Source organism: Arachis duranensis, chromosome 7 (genome assembly GCF_000817695.3).
Source record: "Arachis duranensis cultivar V14167 chromosome 7, aradu.V14167.gnm2.J7QH, whole genome shotgun sequence".
NCBI classification, from domain to species: domain Eukaryota; kingdom Viridiplantae; phylum Streptophyta; class Magnoliopsida; order Fabales; family Fabaceae; genus Arachis; species Arachis duranensis.
In genome coordinates this window covers 78,464,784-78,486,882 of record NC_029778.3, presented here as the reverse complement: position 1 = coordinate 78,486,882, position 22,099 = coordinate 78,464,784, and the positions used below count along the sequence as shown (strand labels likewise).

General features: G+C 35.9%; 6 protein-coding genes across 11 annotated transcripts; 4 read left to right on the top strand and 2 right to left on the bottom strand.

Moving 5' to 3' along the window:
• Positions 1–997: 997 nt before the first annotated feature.
• On the bottom strand, positions 998–1,637 carry LOC107459620 (uncharacterized). Its single transcript, XM_016077857.3, has one exon. It carries the CDS (start codon positions 1,589–1,591, stop codon positions 1,244–1,246), a length of 348 nt encoding a protein of 115 aa, XP_015933343.1. The 5' UTR covers positions 1,592–1,637; the 3' UTR covers positions 998–1,243.
• Positions 1,638–2,036: 399 nt separating this feature from the next.
• LOC107459936 (Golgi SNAP receptor complex member 1-1) lies at positions 2,037–4,582 on the top strand. The gene is made up of 5 exons (XM_016078250.3): positions 2,037–2,163; positions 2,884–3,123; positions 3,385–3,552; positions 4,024–4,137; positions 4,294–4,582. The coding sequence occupies exons 1-5, from the start codon at positions 2,125–2,127 to the stop codon at positions 4,405–4,407; spliced, it is 675 nt and encodes a 224-aa protein (XP_015933736.1). The 5' UTR covers positions 2,037–2,124; the 3' UTR covers positions 4,408–4,582.
• Positions 4,583–6,568: 1,986 nt separating this feature from the next.
• Positions 6,569–7,299, top strand: LOC107459546 (deSI-like protein At4g17486). Its single transcript, XM_052251671.1, has 3 exons — positions 6,569–6,707; positions 6,792–7,079; positions 7,157–7,299. Exons 1-3 carry the CDS (start codon positions 6,569–6,571, stop codon positions 7,297–7,299), a joined length of 570 nt encoding a protein of 189 aa, XP_052107631.1.
• A 1,810-nt stretch (positions 7,300–9,109) lies between these two features.
• On the top strand, positions 9,110–13,290 carry LOC107459575 (ATPase 9, plasma membrane-type). The gene is made up of 13 exons (XM_016077810.3): positions 9,110–9,159; positions 9,235–9,354; positions 9,465–9,563; positions 9,656–9,793; positions 9,881–10,195; positions 10,288–10,734; positions 10,818–10,940; positions 11,018–11,122; positions 11,204–11,513; positions 11,587–12,101; positions 12,185–12,358; positions 12,434–12,616; positions 12,706–13,290. Exons 1-13 carry the CDS (start codon positions 9,118–9,120, stop codon positions 12,982–12,984), a joined length of 2,850 nt encoding a protein of 949 aa, XP_015933296.1. The 5' UTR covers positions 9,110–9,117; the 3' UTR covers positions 12,985–13,290.
• Positions 13,291–14,448: 1,158 nt separating this feature from the next.
• Positions 14,449–16,258, top strand: LOC107459905 (ribonuclease 3-like protein 1). 6 transcript variants are annotated; one of them, XM_052251768.1, is made up of 5 exons: positions 14,449–14,572; positions 14,642–14,919; positions 15,023–15,144; positions 15,280–15,412; positions 15,812–16,258. In XM_052251768.1, exons 3-5 carry the CDS (start codon positions 15,045–15,047, stop codon positions 15,969–15,971), a joined length of 393 nt encoding a protein of 130 aa, XP_052107728.1. In that variant the 5' UTR covers positions 14,449–14,572; positions 14,642–14,919; positions 15,023–15,044; the 3' UTR covers positions 15,972–16,258. The 6 variants fall into 6 exon arrangements, 5 of the variants coding, with proteins under 5 accessions (XP_052107728.1, XP_052107727.1, XP_020983811.1 ...); XM_052251767.1 differs by having other exon boundaries at positions 14,997–15,144; XM_021128152.2 differs by having other exon boundaries at positions 14,456–14,572; positions 15,301–15,412.
• Positions 16,259–18,054: 1,796 nt separating this feature from the next.
• LOC107459955 (probable receptor-like protein kinase At1g80640) lies at positions 18,055–20,779 on the bottom strand. The gene is made up of 10 exons (XM_016078276.3): positions 20,583–20,779; positions 20,269–20,436; positions 19,927–20,168; positions 19,689–19,821; positions 19,514–19,577; positions 19,315–19,411; positions 19,139–19,238; positions 18,586–18,704; positions 18,424–18,513; positions 18,055–18,332 (listed from the first exon to the last, which is right to left on the bottom strand). Exons 1-10 carry the CDS (start codon positions 20,647–20,649, stop codon positions 18,183–18,185), a joined length of 1,230 nt encoding a protein of 409 aa, XP_015933762.1. The 5' UTR covers positions 20,650–20,779; the 3' UTR covers positions 18,055–18,182.
• Positions 20,780–22,099: the final 1,320 nt, after the last annotated feature.

The window sequence follows — 22,099 nt, the reverse complement described above, 5'->3', positions numbered from 1 at the left end:
ATAGTTTAAAAGAATGTGGTTTATCACATATTCATGAGAAACTATATACGACAAGATTTTTTTTATGATTGGAAAAGAAACAATTTTCTCTAGACAATGATCTAAATGGATCAATCCATTATCTTTTGGGGCTTATCCCCAACATTGAAATGGAAGTTTTCTCTCTTTTATTTCCGGTTACAGTTTACTATATCAAAAAATCCTAAGTAATCAAACAACCCCAACCCAATCATAACATTTCAGGAATGAAACAAGGCTCAACAACAACAAGCCCATTCACATCCCTTCAACGGGATTCTCATGCTGACCTGGTCTCCCTATCCACCGGCTTAGCTACAATGTGGAGTCTTTGTAAACCAGCCCTGCAACCTCTGCAAGCTGTTCAGAAAGGTCTGCGAGCTGCTCTTCTAACTACCAGCAGAAATCCACGTGTAAGCTTCACATCAAACAAAAGAGCATATCTTTACCTTCACATCTGTACGCTATAATTTTTCTTCGTAGTTAGGGTTTAACAACCCATTCTTTCACTACCAATGTGACATTTTCTTTTTTGGATATAACTATCTATAAAAGTGTATAAAGCTATGTTGTAACATAGGTATTCTAATGAAGATTTTATAATTGTCTTTACGTGAATTTTTTTTTTTGATATTTGAATAATGAATTGTAAAATTAAATTTTGATAGGTTATAAAAGTGTTACTTTTATTTAAGATGTAATCAAATAAATAAATTATATTTTTATACAAAATATTTTTATAAAAAGATATTTTTAACATCTTTATTTATTTGAGTAGCTCCCATGTTGTAATATCTATTGTTATATACTCTTCCATATCTTTCACTAGGATCAACTTGCACAAATTCAGCTTACTCTGCCTCTTCATGTTTTGCTTCTTATTATATGTATCCTATTTTCTTTTGTATTTTATTGATTTTCTTTCCACAAGGCCTTTTATTTGGTATTATGAGAACAACAGTGAGAAGAATAAGCTAAATGCCAGAAACAATCCTCATTGTCATTCAAGAGTTTCGAATATATATCTCCGCTCACCAATCCCTCCCAGAATAAGCAGAACATCACAGGAACAGTCAGCTCGAACCATCTGATCCTACTAATAATGATAATATTTCGACAAATAAATATTAAAAAAAATACTGAAATAATATCCACTTGGTTCTCTTTTTCCTAAGCCAAGCAGCTAAAGATATTTAGCCTTGCGCTTGAAGGCCAAAAATGTAAATCAAACCAGCGATATTCCGCGATCAGGGGGAGGAGGAGGAATAGAGCGTTTGATTCTGAGAGTGCCAAGAGAGAGAAGAGATGTAGCGAGGATGACGCCAAGCAGATCGGCGAGGGCGTCCTTCAGGGATGCTCCGGCGGATCGGAAGTAGCCCAGGTGGTCGGCGGCTTCTTTAGCGGCGCCAGCCAGGAGAGAAGCCATGGATGCGAGGGGAATTGACTGGCGGCGAAGGAAAGGGTGTGGGGTGAGGGATGCGGCGCTGTGGAAGAGAAAAGTGAGCACGAAGCAGAACATGACATGGTAGGCCTTGTCCGCCGCCAACCACGGGTCTGCGTCTGCGTCCTCCATTGCATTCTTCTCTCTTCTTCTCGGTTTTTTTTTTTTAATTATACTGAATACTTTACAATTTACATCCGATTTTCCTTTGTATGTGTGATATAAAATAGGATTTAGTTAACATGACTTAAGAATACCGATAAGATTATATTAATAGAAGTAACGAAAATGTTAAAAAATAGAAGAATTTATTATATATTTAAAAATATAAATTAAAGTATATTATTAGATTATTAGACTAAAAAAATTAAAATAATAAATTAATAATTAAAAATATTAAAAAACAAATAAATTATATTTGTTTTTGTATTTTTTTTAGAAATAATATTGATAAGATTATATTAATAAAACTTTTGAATTTTTTATACATATAAAATATATGTCTTTGTTTGTTTTATTTTATTGAGAATTCTATAGTATCTATAATTTACCTTATTTTATTTTGACTTGATAAATAGAGTAGCAACCCATTGGAAGTGGTACGTGGCGTTGGACTCTGAAAACAACCGTCCGTCGGACTCCACTCCCTTCCTTCTTCATTCTCCATGGAGGTCACCGCTTCGTGGGATTCCCTCCGCCAACAGGTTCCATTTCTTCACCTTCTATCCCCAATTTCCGTCTCTATCGAACATTTCACATGCCTATGCCTATCTATAATGAAATTTGGAGGCCACTATTCCGATTTAATTTCTTTTTTCTTTATTATATATTTCCTGCTGTTGGTGATTCGAATTATTGGATCAGTTTGTTGTGCTTGTGCCCTTTTGCTACTTATGTATGAGTTAGACCTGGCTTGGGTTCATAGAATAACTGCATCTCGAAGCTAATTCTATACGCATACGCTTGAGTGCTGACTGCTCCGGGAAGCTCCCCATCATGATTATGGAGTTACAAAATCTTATTCTTGTGCTTTGGACATGGATTGCTTTGCTGTTAGTTCTGATTTTCTGTTTACATTCATATTTGAATTTAAATTTCTCAGGAAATGAATTATGAAGATTTACAAGGCTTCTGATGATTTTTTATGGTAGATTTAAGTTATTTGATTTCATAAATAGGAGAGACAGCATAGAAGCTAGCCTAATTTGGGCAAAAATGGTCTTTACTTAGAATCAAGGTATAGGACGCATTTCATTGCTTGTTCTGTTCACACCAATGCTCTCAAGGTATTGTTGTAAGTAGCAAAAGTTCTAATCATAGATGGTTCGTTCCTTTAGGTTATGTATTTTATCATATTGTTGTTTTGTATTCAAATTGCATTACTGATAGCACATTTATTGAATCGTTTGTTTTTCTTTCTGCAGGCAAGAAAGCTCCAAGCTCAGCTGGATGAGCAAATGAGTTTGTACCGCAAATTGGTGTCAGCAAACATTTCTACGAAATCTGATGCTGCTGAGAGTGATTTGGAGTCTTGGATTGAGCGGCTACTCAAACAACTCCAACAAGTAAACTCTCAGATGAAAGCCTGGGTGTCATCCGGTGGGTCAGAAATGGTTTCTCATACTCTAACTAGACACCAAGAAATTCTTCAAGATCTCACCCAGGTATTTTATAGCATAAATTGAGTTTCCCCTATCATTCTCTGAGGCTGTGAGCTTGCTCCCAACAAAGGCTAACTGCTTCAATTTCTAGGACTTGTATTGTTATGGGTTTATTATTTACAACATAGTTTTATATCTTCAACATCTGGTCTACTTCTCTTTCTGCTTTGTAATGATTCTGCTTGTATTTATTTCAATTCTTGATTTTATTAAAGCTCGGGCCTGTCAGAAACCAACTTCTTGTTAGATGTAATTTGATTGCAGGAGTTTTATCGCCTCCAGTCTAGTCTTAGAGCAAAGCAAGAACATGCTTCACTACTAGATGATTTTAGAGAGTTCGATCGGACAAGATTAGACCTGGAAGAGGGTGCAGGTTCTGAACAGCAAACCCTCCTAAAAGAGTATGCATCTATAAGCCGAAGCACCGGACAGGTCGGTGACATGAAACAATCAAATTGGTTCTCTGTTATAAAGTTCTCTTCTTGTCTTATCATGATCTAGCCAGTGGAGTGCTTTATATTTGAACTTAGATATTTCTCTCACAAAGTTTGTATGATATTTATGTCTGATTTATTTGCTCTTTCTTAATGGGGCTTTGTAAATAGCAACATATTGGTTATGTGCAAGCACAATAGGTTAGTATTAGGATATTGCTGGGGTGTTTAAACCAAACATGTTAACTCAGAACAGTTTTACTACGTCCACAACTTTTTTAATAGATATAGATTTCTGAGTTCTAAAGTATTTGATATGTCATTCCAATGCCTTGTTTAGTTTCCTTGCTTGGATCTGGGGTGTGTCTGTTTTGTTAAGGTGTCTGCTGTTTCCTTTTAAGTTCTATGGGAGTGGTCTCCATCTCGGATTTTCTTATTTTGAAGTGTTTTGCATATGGTTGTGGTACAGATGGACACTGTTATTTCTCAAGCACAAGCAACGCTGGGTTCACTAGTCCACCAGCGCTCAACTTTTGGTGGAATCAATTCAAAGCTCAGCAATATGAGCAGTCGCCTCCCCACGGTATGATCCCTGTTTCTAAAGCCTTCACACTGAGTTGTTTTTGTTTTTGTCAGTTCATTGCTGTCTACTAGAACTAGGGTTTATGTGCCTGGTAGGATGTTGTTTGGAATTCTTCTGTTTAATGTATGCAGCATCACACTTTTAATTATGTTGCAGGTAAATAACATCCTATCAGCAATAAGGAGAAAAAAATCAAGGGATACAATAATTCTTTCGCTTGTCATATCCGTGTGCACGTTCTTGATTTTAATATACTGGCTAACCAAATAAGGTCTCATGGGGGTGGCTAGCAATGGGCATGCTCGTTGTTTTTCTTTTGGGGGACTCCATTGTATTAATTCATCTGATTTTAGGAGGTGCCTTCGGGCATTTCCTTTTAAAGATCAAGTTACTGATCAATTTTCATTATTTTGACATAAATAAATATATAATTTTCTGTTTCAAAGCTTAATAGAAGGAATGATCTATCACAATTCAAAAAGGACCTGTCTGAAGGGGCTTTGATTTTAAGGTTACAGATTCAAAAGAATCTCAACTCTCAAGTAACAACAAAGCAGAAGCAGTTGAAGAAGCAATCTCACGTAATGACTCAGGGTCAGCATACTCGACTTGATTTGGGATAGAGATGTAAATGCCTTCAAATTTGCTAGGACAACTCCCCGTTTGTTTTAGGCATATTCACACTCACAATCTGCATGGCATGTGCGTGTACAACATTACACAAATTACTGAATTAGCGTACCTTAATCAGTTAATCCTCGACTGCATCGCCCGATCCACCAGAGGAAGTGGAACATTAAATAATTTCGAAGTACACATAATGTAATATCTAGAGAAAGAATGAAGAAGATTCCAAACTTGAAAAGTGATAGTCAGATATATGGATCTCTTAATTTTTTTTGAATTGTTTTATTAAGTGTGATTTTTTTATTATATATTCTTTAAGTGAGATCAAAAGAAAATATGTAAAAAAAATATTGAATAATAAGATATCACATTTGATAAAATAATAAAAATAATTGAGAAATCTATTCTCCAGATATATCATGGCCTAATTTGCATTAGAGTACTTTAATTGATATTCTAGGATTGAGTTTAGATTTTCTACTAGGCTACTACTATAATTTTATTTATATTCTATCAATAAAAATTAAATACATATTAAAACTTAAGTAAATGTAATGAGGAGTAGTAGGGGTTAGCAATCATTAATTAGCATCATTAGTGTTTTTAATGATGTGGGATTTCATCCAATGATGTGAGATTACTCATTTTTCTTTTGCTAGTTAAGTACTAGTTAGATTTTAATAAAAGTGTTGATTAGACTTTCTCAAATGTAATTAGTACTTAGTAGGCCACGTTATCTCCTACCTGTGCTACTCTATTTTAGTACTTAGTGCACAATTAGGGGTGGCAAACGGGCCTAAACCCGCCGGCCCGACCCGCGTAACCCGCCAAAGCCTAAATCCGCCGGGTCAGCCTGCGTAACCCGCCAAAAAAGGCAGGTTGGGCTGAAAATTTGGGACCACCAAAAGACAAAAGCCCGCCTAACCCGCACCGTTTAAACCGCGGACTTTGGCGGGGCGGGGCGGGCTTCCCCGCCGGGCTTAGAATTTTTTTAGCAAGGAGTATTTTTACAATTTTTTTTTTACCAAAACCCTACTTCCTCCAACCCAACTTACAAGATAATAAAGATGAAAATTGAGTATTTTGGATTATATTTATTTTGTTTTTGCGACAATATTTATAATTATATTTTGGATTATATTTATTTTGCTTTGGGAACAATATTTATAACTATGTTTTAGATGAAAACTTGGTTTATAATTATATTTATTACGCTGTTAGGCGGGGCGGGGTGAAATTCTAGGATCGCCTCATTAGGCAAGGCGGGGCGGGCTAGCCCGCCAAAGGACAGGGTTTTGGCGGGACGGGACGGGGCGGGCTTCCCAACTTGCCACCCCTATACACAATATACATTAGTTAAACTTTATTTTCTCATTTTGAATTTTATAAGTGGGACCAAAACTAAATACAAAAAAAACAATAAAAGATAAAATTAAACATTGAATATTATCCAATTTTTTTTTTCACTCAAAAAATCCATCCCCATAATATAAGATGCTGAGTTGTAACTATTTGCCTAAATCATAATAATACAACAGAGAAGTGAGTAGTTGAACCGTAATTTAGGTCCAAGCTAAGTTAGAGGGCATGTTCTGGCCGTTAATGCACAACTGATGGATCTATATATTAAAAGTTGAGTTTATTAAGTTATAACAGATTAAATAAAACACCGTTGTGACTTAACAGAGACTCAGCAGCAGCACCGGCCGCCGGTACAAGAACCTCTAAAACATTCAGAAACCCATACACAGACAATTGGGAAAGGGAAATGCAATAACTTTTAGATCGAAAGAGGCGTAGCAGAATGGGTTGGAGGAAGGGCCGCCGGCGGAAGAAAAGGAGTTCAGGATGTGAGCCGGTGTATCTGAACGTTTACGATGTTTCCCCCACGAACGGCTACTCCTACTGGCTCGGCCTCGGAGTGTACCATTCCGGGGTGGAAGGTTTCTTCCATGCATGCATGCATCTACTTCATCATTTCTCCATAATAATTAAGAATATATATAACGTTGACGTTGTTGTTACAGTTTACGGCGTTAAGTATGCTTTCGGGGCTCACGAGAGTTCGTGGTCGGGGATATTCGAAGGAGAACCGAAGAAGTGCGAAGGATTCAAGTTCAGGAAGAGGGTGATGATAGGGAAGACGGGGATGGGAGAAAGTGAGGTGAAGGCAGTGATGGAGGAGCTTGGCGGAGAGTACAGAGGGAATGCATACAATTTGATAAGCAAGAACTGCAACCATTTCTCCAACGCCGCCTCTCGCAGGCTCACCGGAAAATCTATTCCCGCTTGGGTGAATCGCCTTGCCAAATTCGGTATGCACGTAATAAGCTCTCTCTCTTACTTATTAATTAGCTGATGATGATCGATGATGATATAATTTGGATTGCAGGGATATGTTGCAGATGTGTTGTGCCGCCGGTGAGATTGGATGCAACCATGACCACTACTCACCGCACCATTAATTGCGACAACATGACAACCTGCCAATTGCCCGCCTACAGGGAAACACTAGAACCGCACCAATATAAATAGAAGAGAATGCACCTTTTTCATCTCTTCTTCTAAATCCTCTATATCACATGCACCTCTTTCAATTTTCTCTAAGTCTATATTTTGGAACTATAGAGCATCTCAAAATTATATAATAGAATACTATTCTTTATTTTGACAATCTTGTCAAGTAAATAAATAATTGGTTTATCAAAGTCGGCTTAGTTCATCTATAAAAATCATTTATACCAATAAATGAAAGAATTTATTTGCTTAAAAATAATATAATTATATTAGACGATAAAATACAAAATAAAAATATTGTTATTTTTTAAAATATATTAAAAAATACTTTTATTATTTTTATTATTTGTATTTTTTTATTATTAATACTTTACATATATATAATTATATTTTAATATCTTTACAATTATACTTATTTCAACATGTTATTGGTTGTTGTTTTTGTAATAACTAAAAAGTTAAACATTAAAAATTTTGTTTATTAACTATAATGTAATGTTATTATGCAATTGTGAAAGAAATATGATAAATAAATTTAAACATTTGTTACTATACCACATAAAAAAATTTAATTCACCGACTAAAATAAATACAAAAATGAAAAGAACAAATAAATGTAGCTTTATATAATTCTAATATTAAAAATTTTAATGGTGTAAAATTATATCTAATGGTATAAGATTATTTACTTTTTTCTGATTAAATGCTGGCCAAANATATAATTATATTTTAATATCTTTGCAATTATATTTAATTTCAACATGTTATTAGTTGTTTTTGTAATAATTAAAAAGTTAAACATTAACAACTTTATTTACTAATTTTTAACTATAATATAATGTAATTATTATGCAATTGTGAGAAAAAATATGACGAATAAATTTAAACATTCATTATGGATACCACATAAAAAAAAACTTAGTCCAATCGACTAAAATAAATACAAATAAATGTAATTTTGTATAACTAATATTAAAATTTTTTATATTATAAAATTTTTTAAATAAAAATACATCAAATTTAATGTTAATTGATATATATATTTTAATTACTTTTTAAACAATATAATATACTTATTAAAATATACCATATACTATTATGCACATTATGTGGATCTCAGTTAGTTACGTTAACATAAAAATTTAATCTAAAAATTGAAAGGTCAGATTAAATCCAAGTAAAATTAGAGAGATATATTAAAATTTTACTTCATTTAATGAATATTGGATCCATCTCAATTTTGGGTTCGTCATATCATCATCTCTATCAGCTGTAGAATGGTAGGACACCTGTGTTTGGCGAAATGTAGTATTATTATTAATTAGAAACAAAGATTGGATTATACATTCTCATTGACATGTTATTATTTTGTGCAGTAGTGATGCAATAATAATACAGTAATAGTAAGATGAAAGATGGTATAGGTGGAATAAGAATAAGAATGTGACGCAGAAGATGGAGAGAAGCGGAAGACCGGGGCAAAAGGGCAGCACGAGACCCGCTGCTTCGCTCTTTGTTTATTATTTTTGTTAAAGTGAGACAGCGGAGTTTGTTAGTGAACGAGTGGGAATGAGTGATTTTAGTGTGATTTTGGAGAGAGAATTCAAATCATGCATGCACCAATTGACACCAAGTGTGTGAATAATCCAATCTCTCAGCTGCTAATTATAATTTTTCACTTGTTTTCCCTTATTATATAATCTCATGTGCTCGTCTTTTTCTTAATCACTAATAAAGCTTCTTCTCTCTCTGCTCTCCTCTTTGCTTTTCACTTTCAACTTAATAACCAATAAGCAATAAACAATAAGCAAGAAGCAATAAGCAATAAAGAATAAGATGACGAGCCTCGAAGACATCAAGAAGGAGACTGTTGATCTTGTTAGTTCTTTTCCTTTCTTCCTCTAACATTCTTGTTTCTCTAGGTATGTATATCATTAATGTGTGTGTGTGCAGGAGCGGATTCCTGTTGAAGAAGTGTTCCGAGAATTGAACTGTACAAAGGATGGACTCAGCTCTGAGGAAGGCCAAAAGAGATTGGAAGTTTTTGGCCCAAACAAGTTGGAAGAAAAGAAGGCAATAATCCATCAAACTCATTCATTCTTTTCTAGATAATTGTATGTTATGTTTTTGTGTGAGTAATTGCATCAACCATAACTAGCTTGCCATGTTGCTGTGGCAAACAGGAGAGCAAGGTGCTCAAGTTCTTGGGCTTCATGTGGAATCCTCTTTCATGGGTGATGGAACTAGCTGCCATCATGGCCATTGCATTAGCAAATGGAGGGGTACGTTTTGCGTACTCTACTACATTCCGTAACGAATGATATCCTAATTTGGCCTTCTCTAATCATGTTTAATTTCCTCCATAAATATGCAGAATGAGCCACCGGATTGGCAAGATTTTGTGGGTATAGTAGTGCTGTTAATCATAAACTCCACCATCAGTTTTATAGAAGAGAATAATGCAGGAAATGCTGCAGCAGCACTCATGGCAGGTCTTGCCCCTAAAACGAAGGTATAAGAACAAAACAAAGATAGATGTGAAGAATGATGATGGTTGTTGGTTGGGTATTATATTTAAAGGGGTTGGTTATGTTGACAGGTTCTGAGAGATGGAAGATGGAGTGAGCAAGATGCTGCTATATTAGTGCCAGGAGACATAATAAGCATCAAGTTGGGAGACATCGTCCCAGCTGATGCCCGTCTATTGGAAGGAGATCCCCTCAAGATAGATCAATCCGCGCTCACCGGTGAGTCCTTGCCTGTAACTAGGTGCTCCGGCGATGAAGTCTTCTCCGGTTCCACAGTAAAACAGGGAGAGATTGAGGCCATTGTGATTGCCACCGGAGTCCACACCTTCTTCGGTAAGGCTGCTCACCTTGTGGATAGCACTAACCAAGTTGGCCACTTCCAACAGGTACGCTACAGTCTTCTCTTCATCTCTCCAATCACTAACTAGTTCATTTCATTTCATTGAGGTGACGCTTGAGTTGTGAATCAAATGATCAGGTGTTGACAGCCATTGGTAACTTCTGCATTTGCTCTATTGCCCTGGGAATGATCGTAGAGATTATAGTCATGTATCCCATTCAGCACCGCAGGTACAGGAGCGGCATTGACAATTTGTTGGTGCTTCTCATTGGAGGAATTCCCATTGCCATGCCAACTGTCTTGTCTGTAACCATGGCTATCGGTTCCCATCGCCTATCGGAGCAAGGTGCTATCACTAAGAGGATGACAGCCATTGAGGAGATGGCCGGCATGGATGTTTTGTGCAGTGACAAAACTGGCACCCTAACATTGAACAAACTCACCGTCGATACCAACTTGATTGAGGTCTTCTCCAAAGATACCGATAAGAACACTGTAATTCTTCTTGGAGCTAGGGCCTCCAGGGTTGAAAACCAAGATGCTATTGATGCTTGCATTGTAGGAATGTTGGGTGATCCAAAGGAGGTTTGTAATCCTTCCCTCAGATACATACATAGATTGATTTACTTGTGTTTAATTAATTAACTAGTAATGTGTGAATAAAACAGGCTAGAGAGGGCATTCAAGAGGTGCATTTCCTTCCCTTCAATCCAGTGGATAAGCGTACAGCCATAACATACATTGACGCCGAGGGTAACTGGCACCGAGTAAGCAAAGGGGCACCAGAGCAGGTACGTACATGCATGAATTATGAATACATCTCCTTTAATTCAGCGGAATGTCCTTAACATAGAAATTGTGTTGCTAGATTATTGAACTCTGCAACCTCCGGGAAGATGTGGCAAAGAAGGCCCATTCCATTATTGATAAGTTTGCTGACCGCGGCCTCCGCTCCCTTGCTGTCGGCAAACAAGTGAGTAGTTTCTTACATTACATTACATGACATGCGAGTGAGTGTTTGAAGATGCATCTGATGATGAAGAATTGATTGCAGGCAGTACCAGAGAAGAACAAGGACAGCCCAGGAGGACCATGGGAATTTGTAGGGTTGTTGCCTCTGTTTGACCCACCCAGACATGACAGCGCAGAGACCATCAGGCGTGCTCTCGAGTTGGGAGTGAATGTTAAGATGATCACCGGTGACCAGTTGGCCATTGGTAAGGAGACTGGTCGCAGGCTTGGCATGGGAAGTAACATGTACCCCTCTTCCTCCCTCCTTGGTCAGCACAAAGATGATTCCATTGTTGGCCTTCCTGTTGATGAGCTTATTGAGAAGGCTGATGGCTTTGCTGGCGTCTTCCCTGGTAACTTATTATTACATTCATTCTATACACACACATTTCTTGATTGATTTTGATGTGAATATGATAATTGTAGAGCACAAGTATGAGATTGTAAAGAGACTCCAGGACAGGAAGCACATTTGTGGGATGACTGGGGATGGTGTGAATGATGCTCCTGCCTTGAAAAGAGCAGACATCGGAATTGCAGTGGCTGATGCAACCGATGCGGCGCGAAGTGCCTCCGACATAGTGCTCACAGAACCAGGGTTGAGTGTGATTGTGAGTGCAGTTCTGACCAGCAGAGCCATCTTCCAGAGAATGAAGAACTACACCATATATGCTGTTTCCATAACAATTCGGATCGTGTTGGGCTTCATGCTGCTTGCTCTCATCTGGAAATTCGATTTCTCGCCTTTTATGGTTTTGATCATTGCTGTACTAAACGATGGCACCATCATGACCATTTCCAAGGATAGGGTGAAGCCATCTCCCGTACCAGACTCATGGAAGCTTAAGGAGATTTTCGCCACAGGCGTGGTGCTTGGTACCTACCTAGCCGTTATGACAGTTATTTTCTATTGGGCTGCTCATGCATCCGATTTCTTCTCGGTAAGATGGAAAAAAAAAGTAGCAAAAACAAGAAAGCAAAGCAAACTTGTTTGGGAAATAACATAAATTTTGTACAATGGCAGGACAATTTTGGTGTGAGATCCATTAGGAACAACGAACGCGAGCTGATAGCAGCAGTGTACCTTCAAGTGAGTATTGTGAGTCAGGCTCTGATCTTCGTGACTCGATCGAGGAGTTGGTCTTACGTTGAACGCCCCGGCGTCTTGCTTGTTGTTGCCTTCCTCATTGCACAGCTGGTGAGTCGGTTATTAAATTAGTATTTCCATTTGCATGTATATGTATATTGATTGCTTGGTTGATTTTATCATCAGATTGCGACCATCATAGCTGTATATGCACACTGGGATTTTGCGAGGATTGAAGGGATTGGATGGGGCTGGGCTGGTGTCATTTGGCTTTACAGCATTGTTTTCTACATTCCATTGGATATCCTTAAATTCATCATCCGATATGCTTTGACCGGCAAGGCTTGGGATAACATCACTGAGAGCAGGGTAAGTACCGTACCTAACAACTCCACTACTCTCACTCAATTACTTAATTAATTGATTATTGAACCTTGCAACGGCAATGAAATTTGCAGGTTGCTTTCACCTCCAAGAAGGACTACGGAAGGGGAGAGAGAGAGGCACAGTGGGCCACAGCACAACGCACACTTCATGGCCTCAATCCTCCTGAAACAGATCAAATACTGAATGACAAGAACAACTTCAGGGAGCTGTCCGAACTCGCAGAACAGGCAAGAAAGCGTGCTGAAGTTGCGAGGTTGAGGGAGCTTCACACACTCAAGGGCCACGTGGAGTCTGTTGTCAAACTCAAGGGGCTTGACATTGAGACTATTCAACAGCATTACACCGTTTGAGTGCCATCATAGATTTAGCAAAGAGAAATTAGATGAATAGAAAGCTCCTTGTGTTCTTGATATGCAAGGGCCTTAGAATAATCCAACACTTCGAGATTGTGCATCACAGTCCAAGGTTGGCTCACAAGTTTTTTAGTACTAGCCCCCATGAGCTGTTGTTTCCTTTCATGTTCCATCATGATTGCTTCCCTTTCTCCTTTGCGCTTTTCGCATTGATACGGATTCCCTATTTAGCACTAGTAATATGTATTCTTCCCACTCCATCACAATAAAGTTACTTAGCACAAATTACTGAGCTTCCTCTCTCTCTCTCTCTCTTCATCCTTTCTATTATTATTATCTTATAAAGATTAATTACATGAAATCTTTTAAGATAAATTAAATATAAACATCATAAGGTGTAGCTTGATAGTAACTGACCAAATCCCTTAATTATGTAGTTGAGAGTATAATTCATACAAACACGCATGAAGCACTTTAATTTATTGCCAATCATTTATTTAATAAACATCGTAGAAAAACGATTTATTACAACTAGACCAGCGCAACATGCATATACAATTTATAAAATATATAAATTAATTAGTTTAAAATATTAATTATTTTTACATAAATTAGAGTTAAAAAAAGTATAAAAATATTTAATTTAATTTTATTCGTTTGACTTTATATAATCATCTTTATTTTTGTTATTTTAAGTAGTAATTTTGTTTAATTTATTATTGTTTTGAATTTTTTAGATTATATTTAAATACTATAGTACAAAAATAAAAATATTAGATAAAATACAAATATGAATATAATATAATTTTCAATACTTGAAATTAATATTTAATTTATTTTTTATGAATTATAATAATATTATGTATTTTTAATAATATTATTACAACTAAATGATATTAAAAAATATAAATTATTAAAAGAGAAAAAAATAAAATATAAGTAAAACGAATAATATATAACTAATGAATACAATTGACAAAATAATTAAAAAAATCATATATTTTAATGTTTTAAAAAATTTATCATCTAATAAGCATATTTAGCAAACAAACAAAATATGGCCATTAACCAAATTATTTAAATACTTATAAAAAATATTAATAAGAATGAAAGGAGGAAAAATATGAGAGATATCATATATTCTAGTGTTTAGAGACCATCCAATAATACATATGTTTAGTAAACTTAAAAAAACTATAGTCATTGACTAGAANAAAGATATAAAATAATATACATAAAAATAAAAAATATAAAATATCTAAAAAATAAGTATTATGAAAAAAAAAATCAATCATGAGAAAAATCATATATTATGATACAAAGAAGAAAACTATGAAGTGGTATAATAAAAAAAATTTAAATGTTTAAAAATAATTGTCAATTTATTGTGATATCTTTTGTTATATTATAAATAGATGGTGAGATGAGTAGATGATTTACCAACATTTTTTAATTTAAATATGGATTGGAGAATCGTGTAAGACTCCATTATAGAATGTATAGGTGCTTTACGCAGTTATACACGTGTTTGTAATTTGCAAAACTCTGAAACTGCTTCCTTAGCTCGACCGATTTACTATCCAAGGTGAAGGTTGTGAAATTTTTTCTTTTTCCCAAATTAGTATGTGCAAATTCTCAGCTTCTTAGTTTGCAGGTTAATTTGAAGGATTCTGATTTTAGACTAGCTGTTAAAGTGATTGCTAAAGTGATAAAGATGAATTATGACAAGGGCATCTTGGAACACACTCCCTTGTAAAAGGGCGACACCTGTGATTGTGAGAAGAACGCGTCCTCCCAGTCTCCACGTACACATGCTTATTACTTACCACGCAGCCATACATGTGTCTGTGGTTTGAATCTGCTACTTGCCACGCAGTCATATATGTGTCTACTCTGTAGACTCTGAAGCTGCTTCCTCAGTGGCGATCCAAGGTGAAGGTTATGAAATTTCAAATTTTCTCTTTTTTCTCAAATTGGTATGTGCAAATTCTCAGCTTCTTAGTTTCCAGGTTAATTTGAAGGATTCTGATTTCAGATTAACTGCTAAAGTGGTAAAGATGGATTCTGATAAGGGCATCTTGGAACGTACTCCCTTGCAAAAGGGAGACACTTGTGACTCTGAGAAGAACGCGTCCTCCCAGTCTCCACATGAACAAGGTACACATTCTCTTTTAGGACTTTAAATTTGAAATAGGTTCTCTTCATCTTTGTGCTTCTGTGGACTTTTTTTGGGTTACTCAAAATTGCTAACCTTTGAATTACTAACTCAGTTCATTATTTATTGAATAAAAGATGGAACTGCTGTGGTTCTAGGTATGAATAAAAAACCTGCGAGATCAAATTTGTACGAGATCTGTGCTGCAAACCATTGGAAGCCCCCTCTATTTGAATGTTACAAAAAGGATGGTCCATGCCATCAGATAATGTAATTCTTCCTGCTATGATATAGTACACGTACTCTCACACAATAATTCTGTATTTTAGTGTTTAATGATACTCGCTGGATTTATTACTTTTCATTTTTGTTTACAAGATTTATTCTCTTTCATGTAGTTATCCAGCTGATACGTACATTCAACTTCCAAGCAGTTGTAACAAAATTTGCCTTCATTAGTCTTTGTTGGGCAAGTTGTTTGATGATTGCTTGATCATGCATCATCCAAGATTTTAATAATTCGTGCCTTGTGGCTTTATCATGATATTCTAATATTCAACCTATTCTATTTTATTGCCTCTGTTTGTCGGACACAAATGCAAGGAAATAGAAGTAAGTGCATCATAACAATATTTTTTGTTATTTTCATTGACTAGATATCTTTTACAGGTTTACCTTCAAGGTTACTATTGAGATAGAAGATGCATCGAGGAACATTATAGAGTGCTATGGTGCCCCTCAACGAAAAAAGAAAACAGCCGCAGACGATGCAGCTGAGGGAGCTTTGTGGTATCTAAAGAATATAGGCTACGGGATGAAGAACAAATAAAGCAATATATTATTGGATATCATCAACACTCATGGCATCGCATGCCCCAAAATTTAATTCACTCTTCGGTGATGCTCTCTAGACTCGGTTGCCAAATCTCAGAAGACCATGCTTTCTTAGGAGATTCCCTACAGTCATTTCCTGTCGAATCTTGCATCTTTCTGCTAGTTAGCGTGTTGTCACATGATAAACCACCACTCTTGTACTTAACATATGTATTTGAATTTCTTATAGCTGATACAATTTGTGGCTTCTCGCTTTTGTTTCGAGAATCTTGTTTGCATCTAGATTTATTTGAATTATTATTATTCCTGAAGATACAACACATATGGATCATGCCATCATCTTCCTCATCTCTGCTGAACTGTTTATTTCTAGTTTCTCCAACAGAGAAACTGATGCTTATGTCACGAGCTGGAGAAGGAGAGTGCCTAGGAGAAAGCCTTTGAAGTTTTCTTATTGTGCTCATCGGTACCACATAGTACTTGTGTCCAACAACGAGCACTGTGTCTGGTGCAACAATTGCCCATGGTTGCTGGAACACATGTGGATATGCAATGCAGCATCTTGGGTTACGGCTCATAATCTCGGCTGCAGTGACAGGTCTGTCGTGAAGTTCAGTGTGACCGCCAGGATGGACAATCCGAAGAAGCCTAGTCTTTGAATTATTAGCACAGCATGAAACTGGCATCGTTTTGCCGTATCTTTGGACCATAGAGCGGGGCGGGGGAGGTGTTTGAGTGGAAACAAGCTGTTACAGTCTTGTTGGAAAGATTTAAATAGTATAACAGTATAAATAACTCATCATAGTCAACCAAAAAAATAGAGAGACACATCAACAAGTTTGATTTTGTCATCAGCAAGTTTATATGCTTTCCCCTTCTTAGCTGTTTATGATTTCATTCATTGATATTATCATCAGTGATTTCAACCTAAAAAATTTTATTATATATTTTTGTTTCTTGTTTTCATTTTCTAGAATGCATTCCCCTTTTTCCTATACAACAGCCACGAATCATGATGAATCATATGAACGTTTGAGTTTGGATACTGATGAATCAGCGAAGGCAATGATTTGAAATATTTTTCGTCACCATTTTCGGACAACATAAAAGGATTTGGATTCTAAATTTTGAATTTTAGTTTAGAGAATAAAATGTGATTTTTTATCATTTATTTCATAAATAAAACAAATAAAAATATAAAAAAAATATTTAAAAAAATTCACATTTTACTCTCTCAAGTAAAAATCTAAAAATCAGAAGATTTAAATTCTATTTTATCATTTCATGAGATCCACTTTAGAAGTCATATAGTAATTCTATATTCTTAGGCTGAGTAAGCAATAGGTTGTAGAGATCAAATTAAATGGGAACCGATTATTCCAAGAACATGAAGCTAAGATAAGGAAGGTTAGGGAAATTGACCATCTTCAATTGACTCCATTTACAAGCATTGAGAGTCGTGAATCTCTAGAAATTTTATAGCATCGTTCTTCTTGTCCTCACCAATCTTAACAAGAATTTATTGTTTCTTAAGTAAAATTAAATGTTCCAAAAATGCAATCCAAAGTCCTTTATCTACTGTGATATTATTTTAAAATGTAGGATAATTTAATTTAAGAAGTACAAATCAGATTGTCCGATTTTTAAGAGGTATAGAAATTTGACCGTTCGATTTGTATACTCCAAATTTTTTTAATTTTTTAAACACAAATCAAAAGATCCAATTTGTGTACTCCAAATTTTTTAAACACGATTTGTATACCTCCCATAATTTTAAAAAACGCCAACAATTACAATGTTAAACTATATTACTCATTCTACTCCCATATCTAAATTTTTTAGCCACATTCTAACATGATATATATTTTTTGGACAGTGCTGACATATGATATTAACATGTGCGTTTCCTTCCGTTATTAGGCCTATTTGTCATAAAATCAAAATGTCGAACAACACACATAAACCCTTTAGGTGTTGACATTTATTGCTGTAAAGAGTTCCATAATAACTAACTAATTAACTGCTCAACCAAGAAGATATAAAAGAGGAAACACAGGTTAAAAACATTCAAAGCGCAAATGATGGAAAAAGATGATAACAATTGGATATACTAGTATCACTCTTTAGTCTTTACAGCACAGCATTAAGATGTGACTGAATGCACATGACATGAGTTAAGTTACAAACAAAATTTACAAAGTGGAAATCACTCTGAGCGGACTGGTTCTATATCTGTGAGAGAGGCACCAACCTTAAGTTGGTTGTGTACCAAAGGGATGAGGGAATGTAGCACATCTGTTATTAGCGGCCTATAACTTGGTTCGGCTTGCACACACAGAACAGCTACTGCTGCAACCTGTACAATGTAAACACCAACTTAAGATTTTGTAGCATTGAGTTCAAGACATCTTTCTGAGTACACTGCTTCTTTTCAATGAATAATGAACCTGATATAAATGTTTCAAATCCATTGTGTCTTTGATAACAGGATCCACAATACTTGGAAGCTTCAATCTGTCGGTTAGCTGAGGCATGGCCTGCGAGTTTCAAAGTTTTACATACCAACTACTGCAGATATCTAAGAGGGATTGGTATGAAACAAAACATACCCACGAAACGAGGGATTGATATTGGTCTGATGACATGTTTTCCATCGGTTTTTTTCCAGTCAAAAGTTCTAAAAGGACAACCCCAAAAGCATACACATCGCTCTTATCGGTTAGTTTACCTGAAAAACATAACTTGCAATGTTATATTTCTGTTTTGAAGGAAAAAGATAAGCGCAAAACTATAATAATAGGAAAGATTTTATCGATGTGCCTCCCTTTTTCTCTGTATTTGTAAGAGAATACTTGTAAAAATATAATCATGAAAACAACAAACTTATCCCACTAAGCATTGTTAGTAACATGAATTAATCAACATTATTAGAATCTACAATTTCAGCTTCTCATAAAGTTTTCTAAGCTCTTTCATCTCTCTCTGCCCTTTTTAACATAACTATGAGAATACCTAGCAATTTTTGCAATTAATTGCACAGAACTAATATGCTTATAAGTTAGTACAAATAATGCAACCACTTAGATCAAGAAAGAAGCAAACAGTGTAACAAGGACTATAAGCTTTTGTCTGTTAATTATAATAACGAATATTCTTGTGTACCATGTGATATGTACTCAGGTGCCACATATCCCAAAGTTCCCGACATCTTCATGTTCTTGTGTTGCACTCCAGAAGAGATAGCAAGTCCAAAATCTGTGAGCTGAACCGTAAAACTCAGTGTAGGAACATAAATCAGTAATTAACATGTATGATTAAATTATCATGTACTGCCTAACCTTAGCATTAAAATTAGAATCGAGAAGAACATTGGAAGACTTTATATCTCTATGAACCACAGGGGGATTGGAGTGTTCGTGAAGATATTCTAATGCTCTAACAAAGTCAAATATGCATCAGTCATTAATCATTATAGTATATACAAGACAAGAAATACTTTATTAGCAATTTTTGACAGAATAAGCATGACGAAATCACCTGGCAACATCAACTGCAATTCTTAAACGGAGATACCAAGTTAAAGATGATCCACGATTAGGCCCTAGAATTATTGTTAATATAAACAAACAATATAAGATGCTTCAGATCCCAAGTATAGATAATTTTTATGTATTTCTTCTGAATCAAGATGAAAGAAATGAAATTAATGTACCATGCAATTGAGTTTCCAATGATCCATTCTCCATCAATTCATAAACAAGAAATCTTGATTCACCATGAATACAATAGCCCATGAGTTTTATGATATTTTGATGCCGAATCTTGCTCAGCCAACTCACTTCATTCTGCAGTTTGATGTAACCATCAAAGGCAAATGAATGTAGCAAACCTAGATACTAAATATTGATATGGATATCTTCTAATTTTTAATAGTAATAGAGGACCATCACCTCAAATTCCCTATCAGCATCACTATCTGCTTTCTTAACAGCTGCATGGAAATTCTCATCAAGATGAGCTCTGTAAACAATTCTAGAACCACTCTCTGCCATAACATTGCTGTTGCTAAAGCTGTTTGTTGCGGCCTCTAATAATTGAAAGTCAAAAATAGCAACTGAACTCTTCTTATCTGCCATCCTTGAGTAGTTAAGTTTAGCATTGACAGGGTTTAAGGTTTCCCCTTTTTCAGCCTCTACACACTCAACAGATAAATAAAAAGAATGAATCAGAGATCTAACCAAAGCCAAGACCATCATAGGAAGTTTGTCTGTAAAGGCAGACGGTAGTAATACCCATGTTTCCTTGGCTTTTACTGCTGGAGCTTGTTAAGCTTCTATGGCGACGAAACCAGACATACAATACAAGTAGGAAGATTCCAAGGAGAAGCGCAGAACAAACAATTAGTGATATTTGAATCCTCTTATTCAAATTCTGGTGGTGCACCATTCTAACCTTAACTCCTGTTTCAGAAGAAAGTACAAGCAGTAAATTTTTAATTATTTAAGGTTTCAATTTGAAAACTTTTGTAGTGTTGTGAAACCAATGCAAGCAAGCAGAGAGAGGTAGAAGAAAGCGAAATGAAGGATTTGATTTTATAGGGCAGTACCTGGAGGTTGTGCATTTGCAGAAGTGTGAGCAAGAGCAGCATGAAGAAACAGAACAAGGAGGCTCATTTGCTTTGCTGTGGGAGCAGAATGAGACAGAGAGGAATAACAATAACTTATCAAGAGAACCTTCTTTCTTTTCTTTTTTGCTCTGAATTTTAAAAGGAAGTTGTTTTGGACAAGGGTACTTTCAGGGAAACCGAGAAAGCACTCTTTTAATACGTTTGATGTTTGATGAAAGATGATGATGACGAGGAGAGAGAGAGAGGCATGTGGCAGTTAAGTTATGCAAAGGCTCGGAGTAGATCCTCTCCATTAAAAAAAAACTGGATGGTGTGCAGTATTTAATCTAACCATTCATTATTCTCTCTCTTATTTATTTTTGGTCCCACTTATAGAATCAAAAGTGAAAGATCACACTCGATTTTGTCAAGTATTAAAAAAATTGGAGAGGATTCATTTCCACGTAAAGAAAGGTGTGTACTCAGCAGTGAGTGAGAGAGTTCAAAGTTCAAACTTGAAAAGGATAGTAACGAGACACAAGGTTTGTGAGATGTGGATAGTGTAGACAGATGCTTAATTGTGGGTCACCAACACACATTAATGAAACCATCTAAGTTCCCCTTTGCCAACCTTTCAAACATAAAGACAGGCCTCAACCTCTTTACTCTTTTCTTTACCTATTTACAAATCATAAACTTGGCCCCCTTTTCTCTTAAGTCTTAATTAATGCATGCTTAATTGCAATATAAGCAAAGAGTGGTGGTAGATTGTGTTTACTTCCTCGCTCTCTAGTCTACTGTTGCTATCACTATTAGTATTTTCATTACCTATTAATATTATATGAATCTTGAAAACACTAATTGTTGCAATGTCAAAAAAAAAAAAAAATCCAGCTAAACAAGAAAGTTACTAGAAACTAGAAAGCAAGGCCATAAATCTAGTCATGGAATGCATATTGTATCCTCGCTTTTGTAAACAAATTTGCGAGACGTGTGAGAAATTCACAAATATCACGTGAACTTTCTAAACAAGGTTGGAGGGAGGAGTAGACCGAGCAAGCTATTTGCAATTGGCAATGTTGTTCATAATTCATGTTTTACCTAAGTCCTTTTGTTGGGTGGGATACTGGGTAGAAGAAGGGGCCAAGGCCCAATTCCTTTTGGCAACATGCTTGTTACAAAGGGATGCTATTTGGGCTTGCTATTGAGTAGTGCCAAAATGCAAGTTTATCTTGGGGAAGAAGAGTATGGTTATTGTTTTGGGGTACTGAGTGCAATGCATGCAAGAATAGCAGGGGGGAGGCACATACAACTAGGCACCGCCGAAGAGCCTTAGCTCAGGTGGCACTTCACCCCCTCCCCACCACTAAGGTCTAGACTTCAAATTCTAGAGGGTGCATTTGTGGGAAAAATATGATAAATGTGTGAGGAGTGTGTGGGTGTGTTGTGTACCTAGAATTGGGGGTTGTCCAATCCATTGGAGTACCTAAAATTGGGGGTTGTTCAATCCATTGACT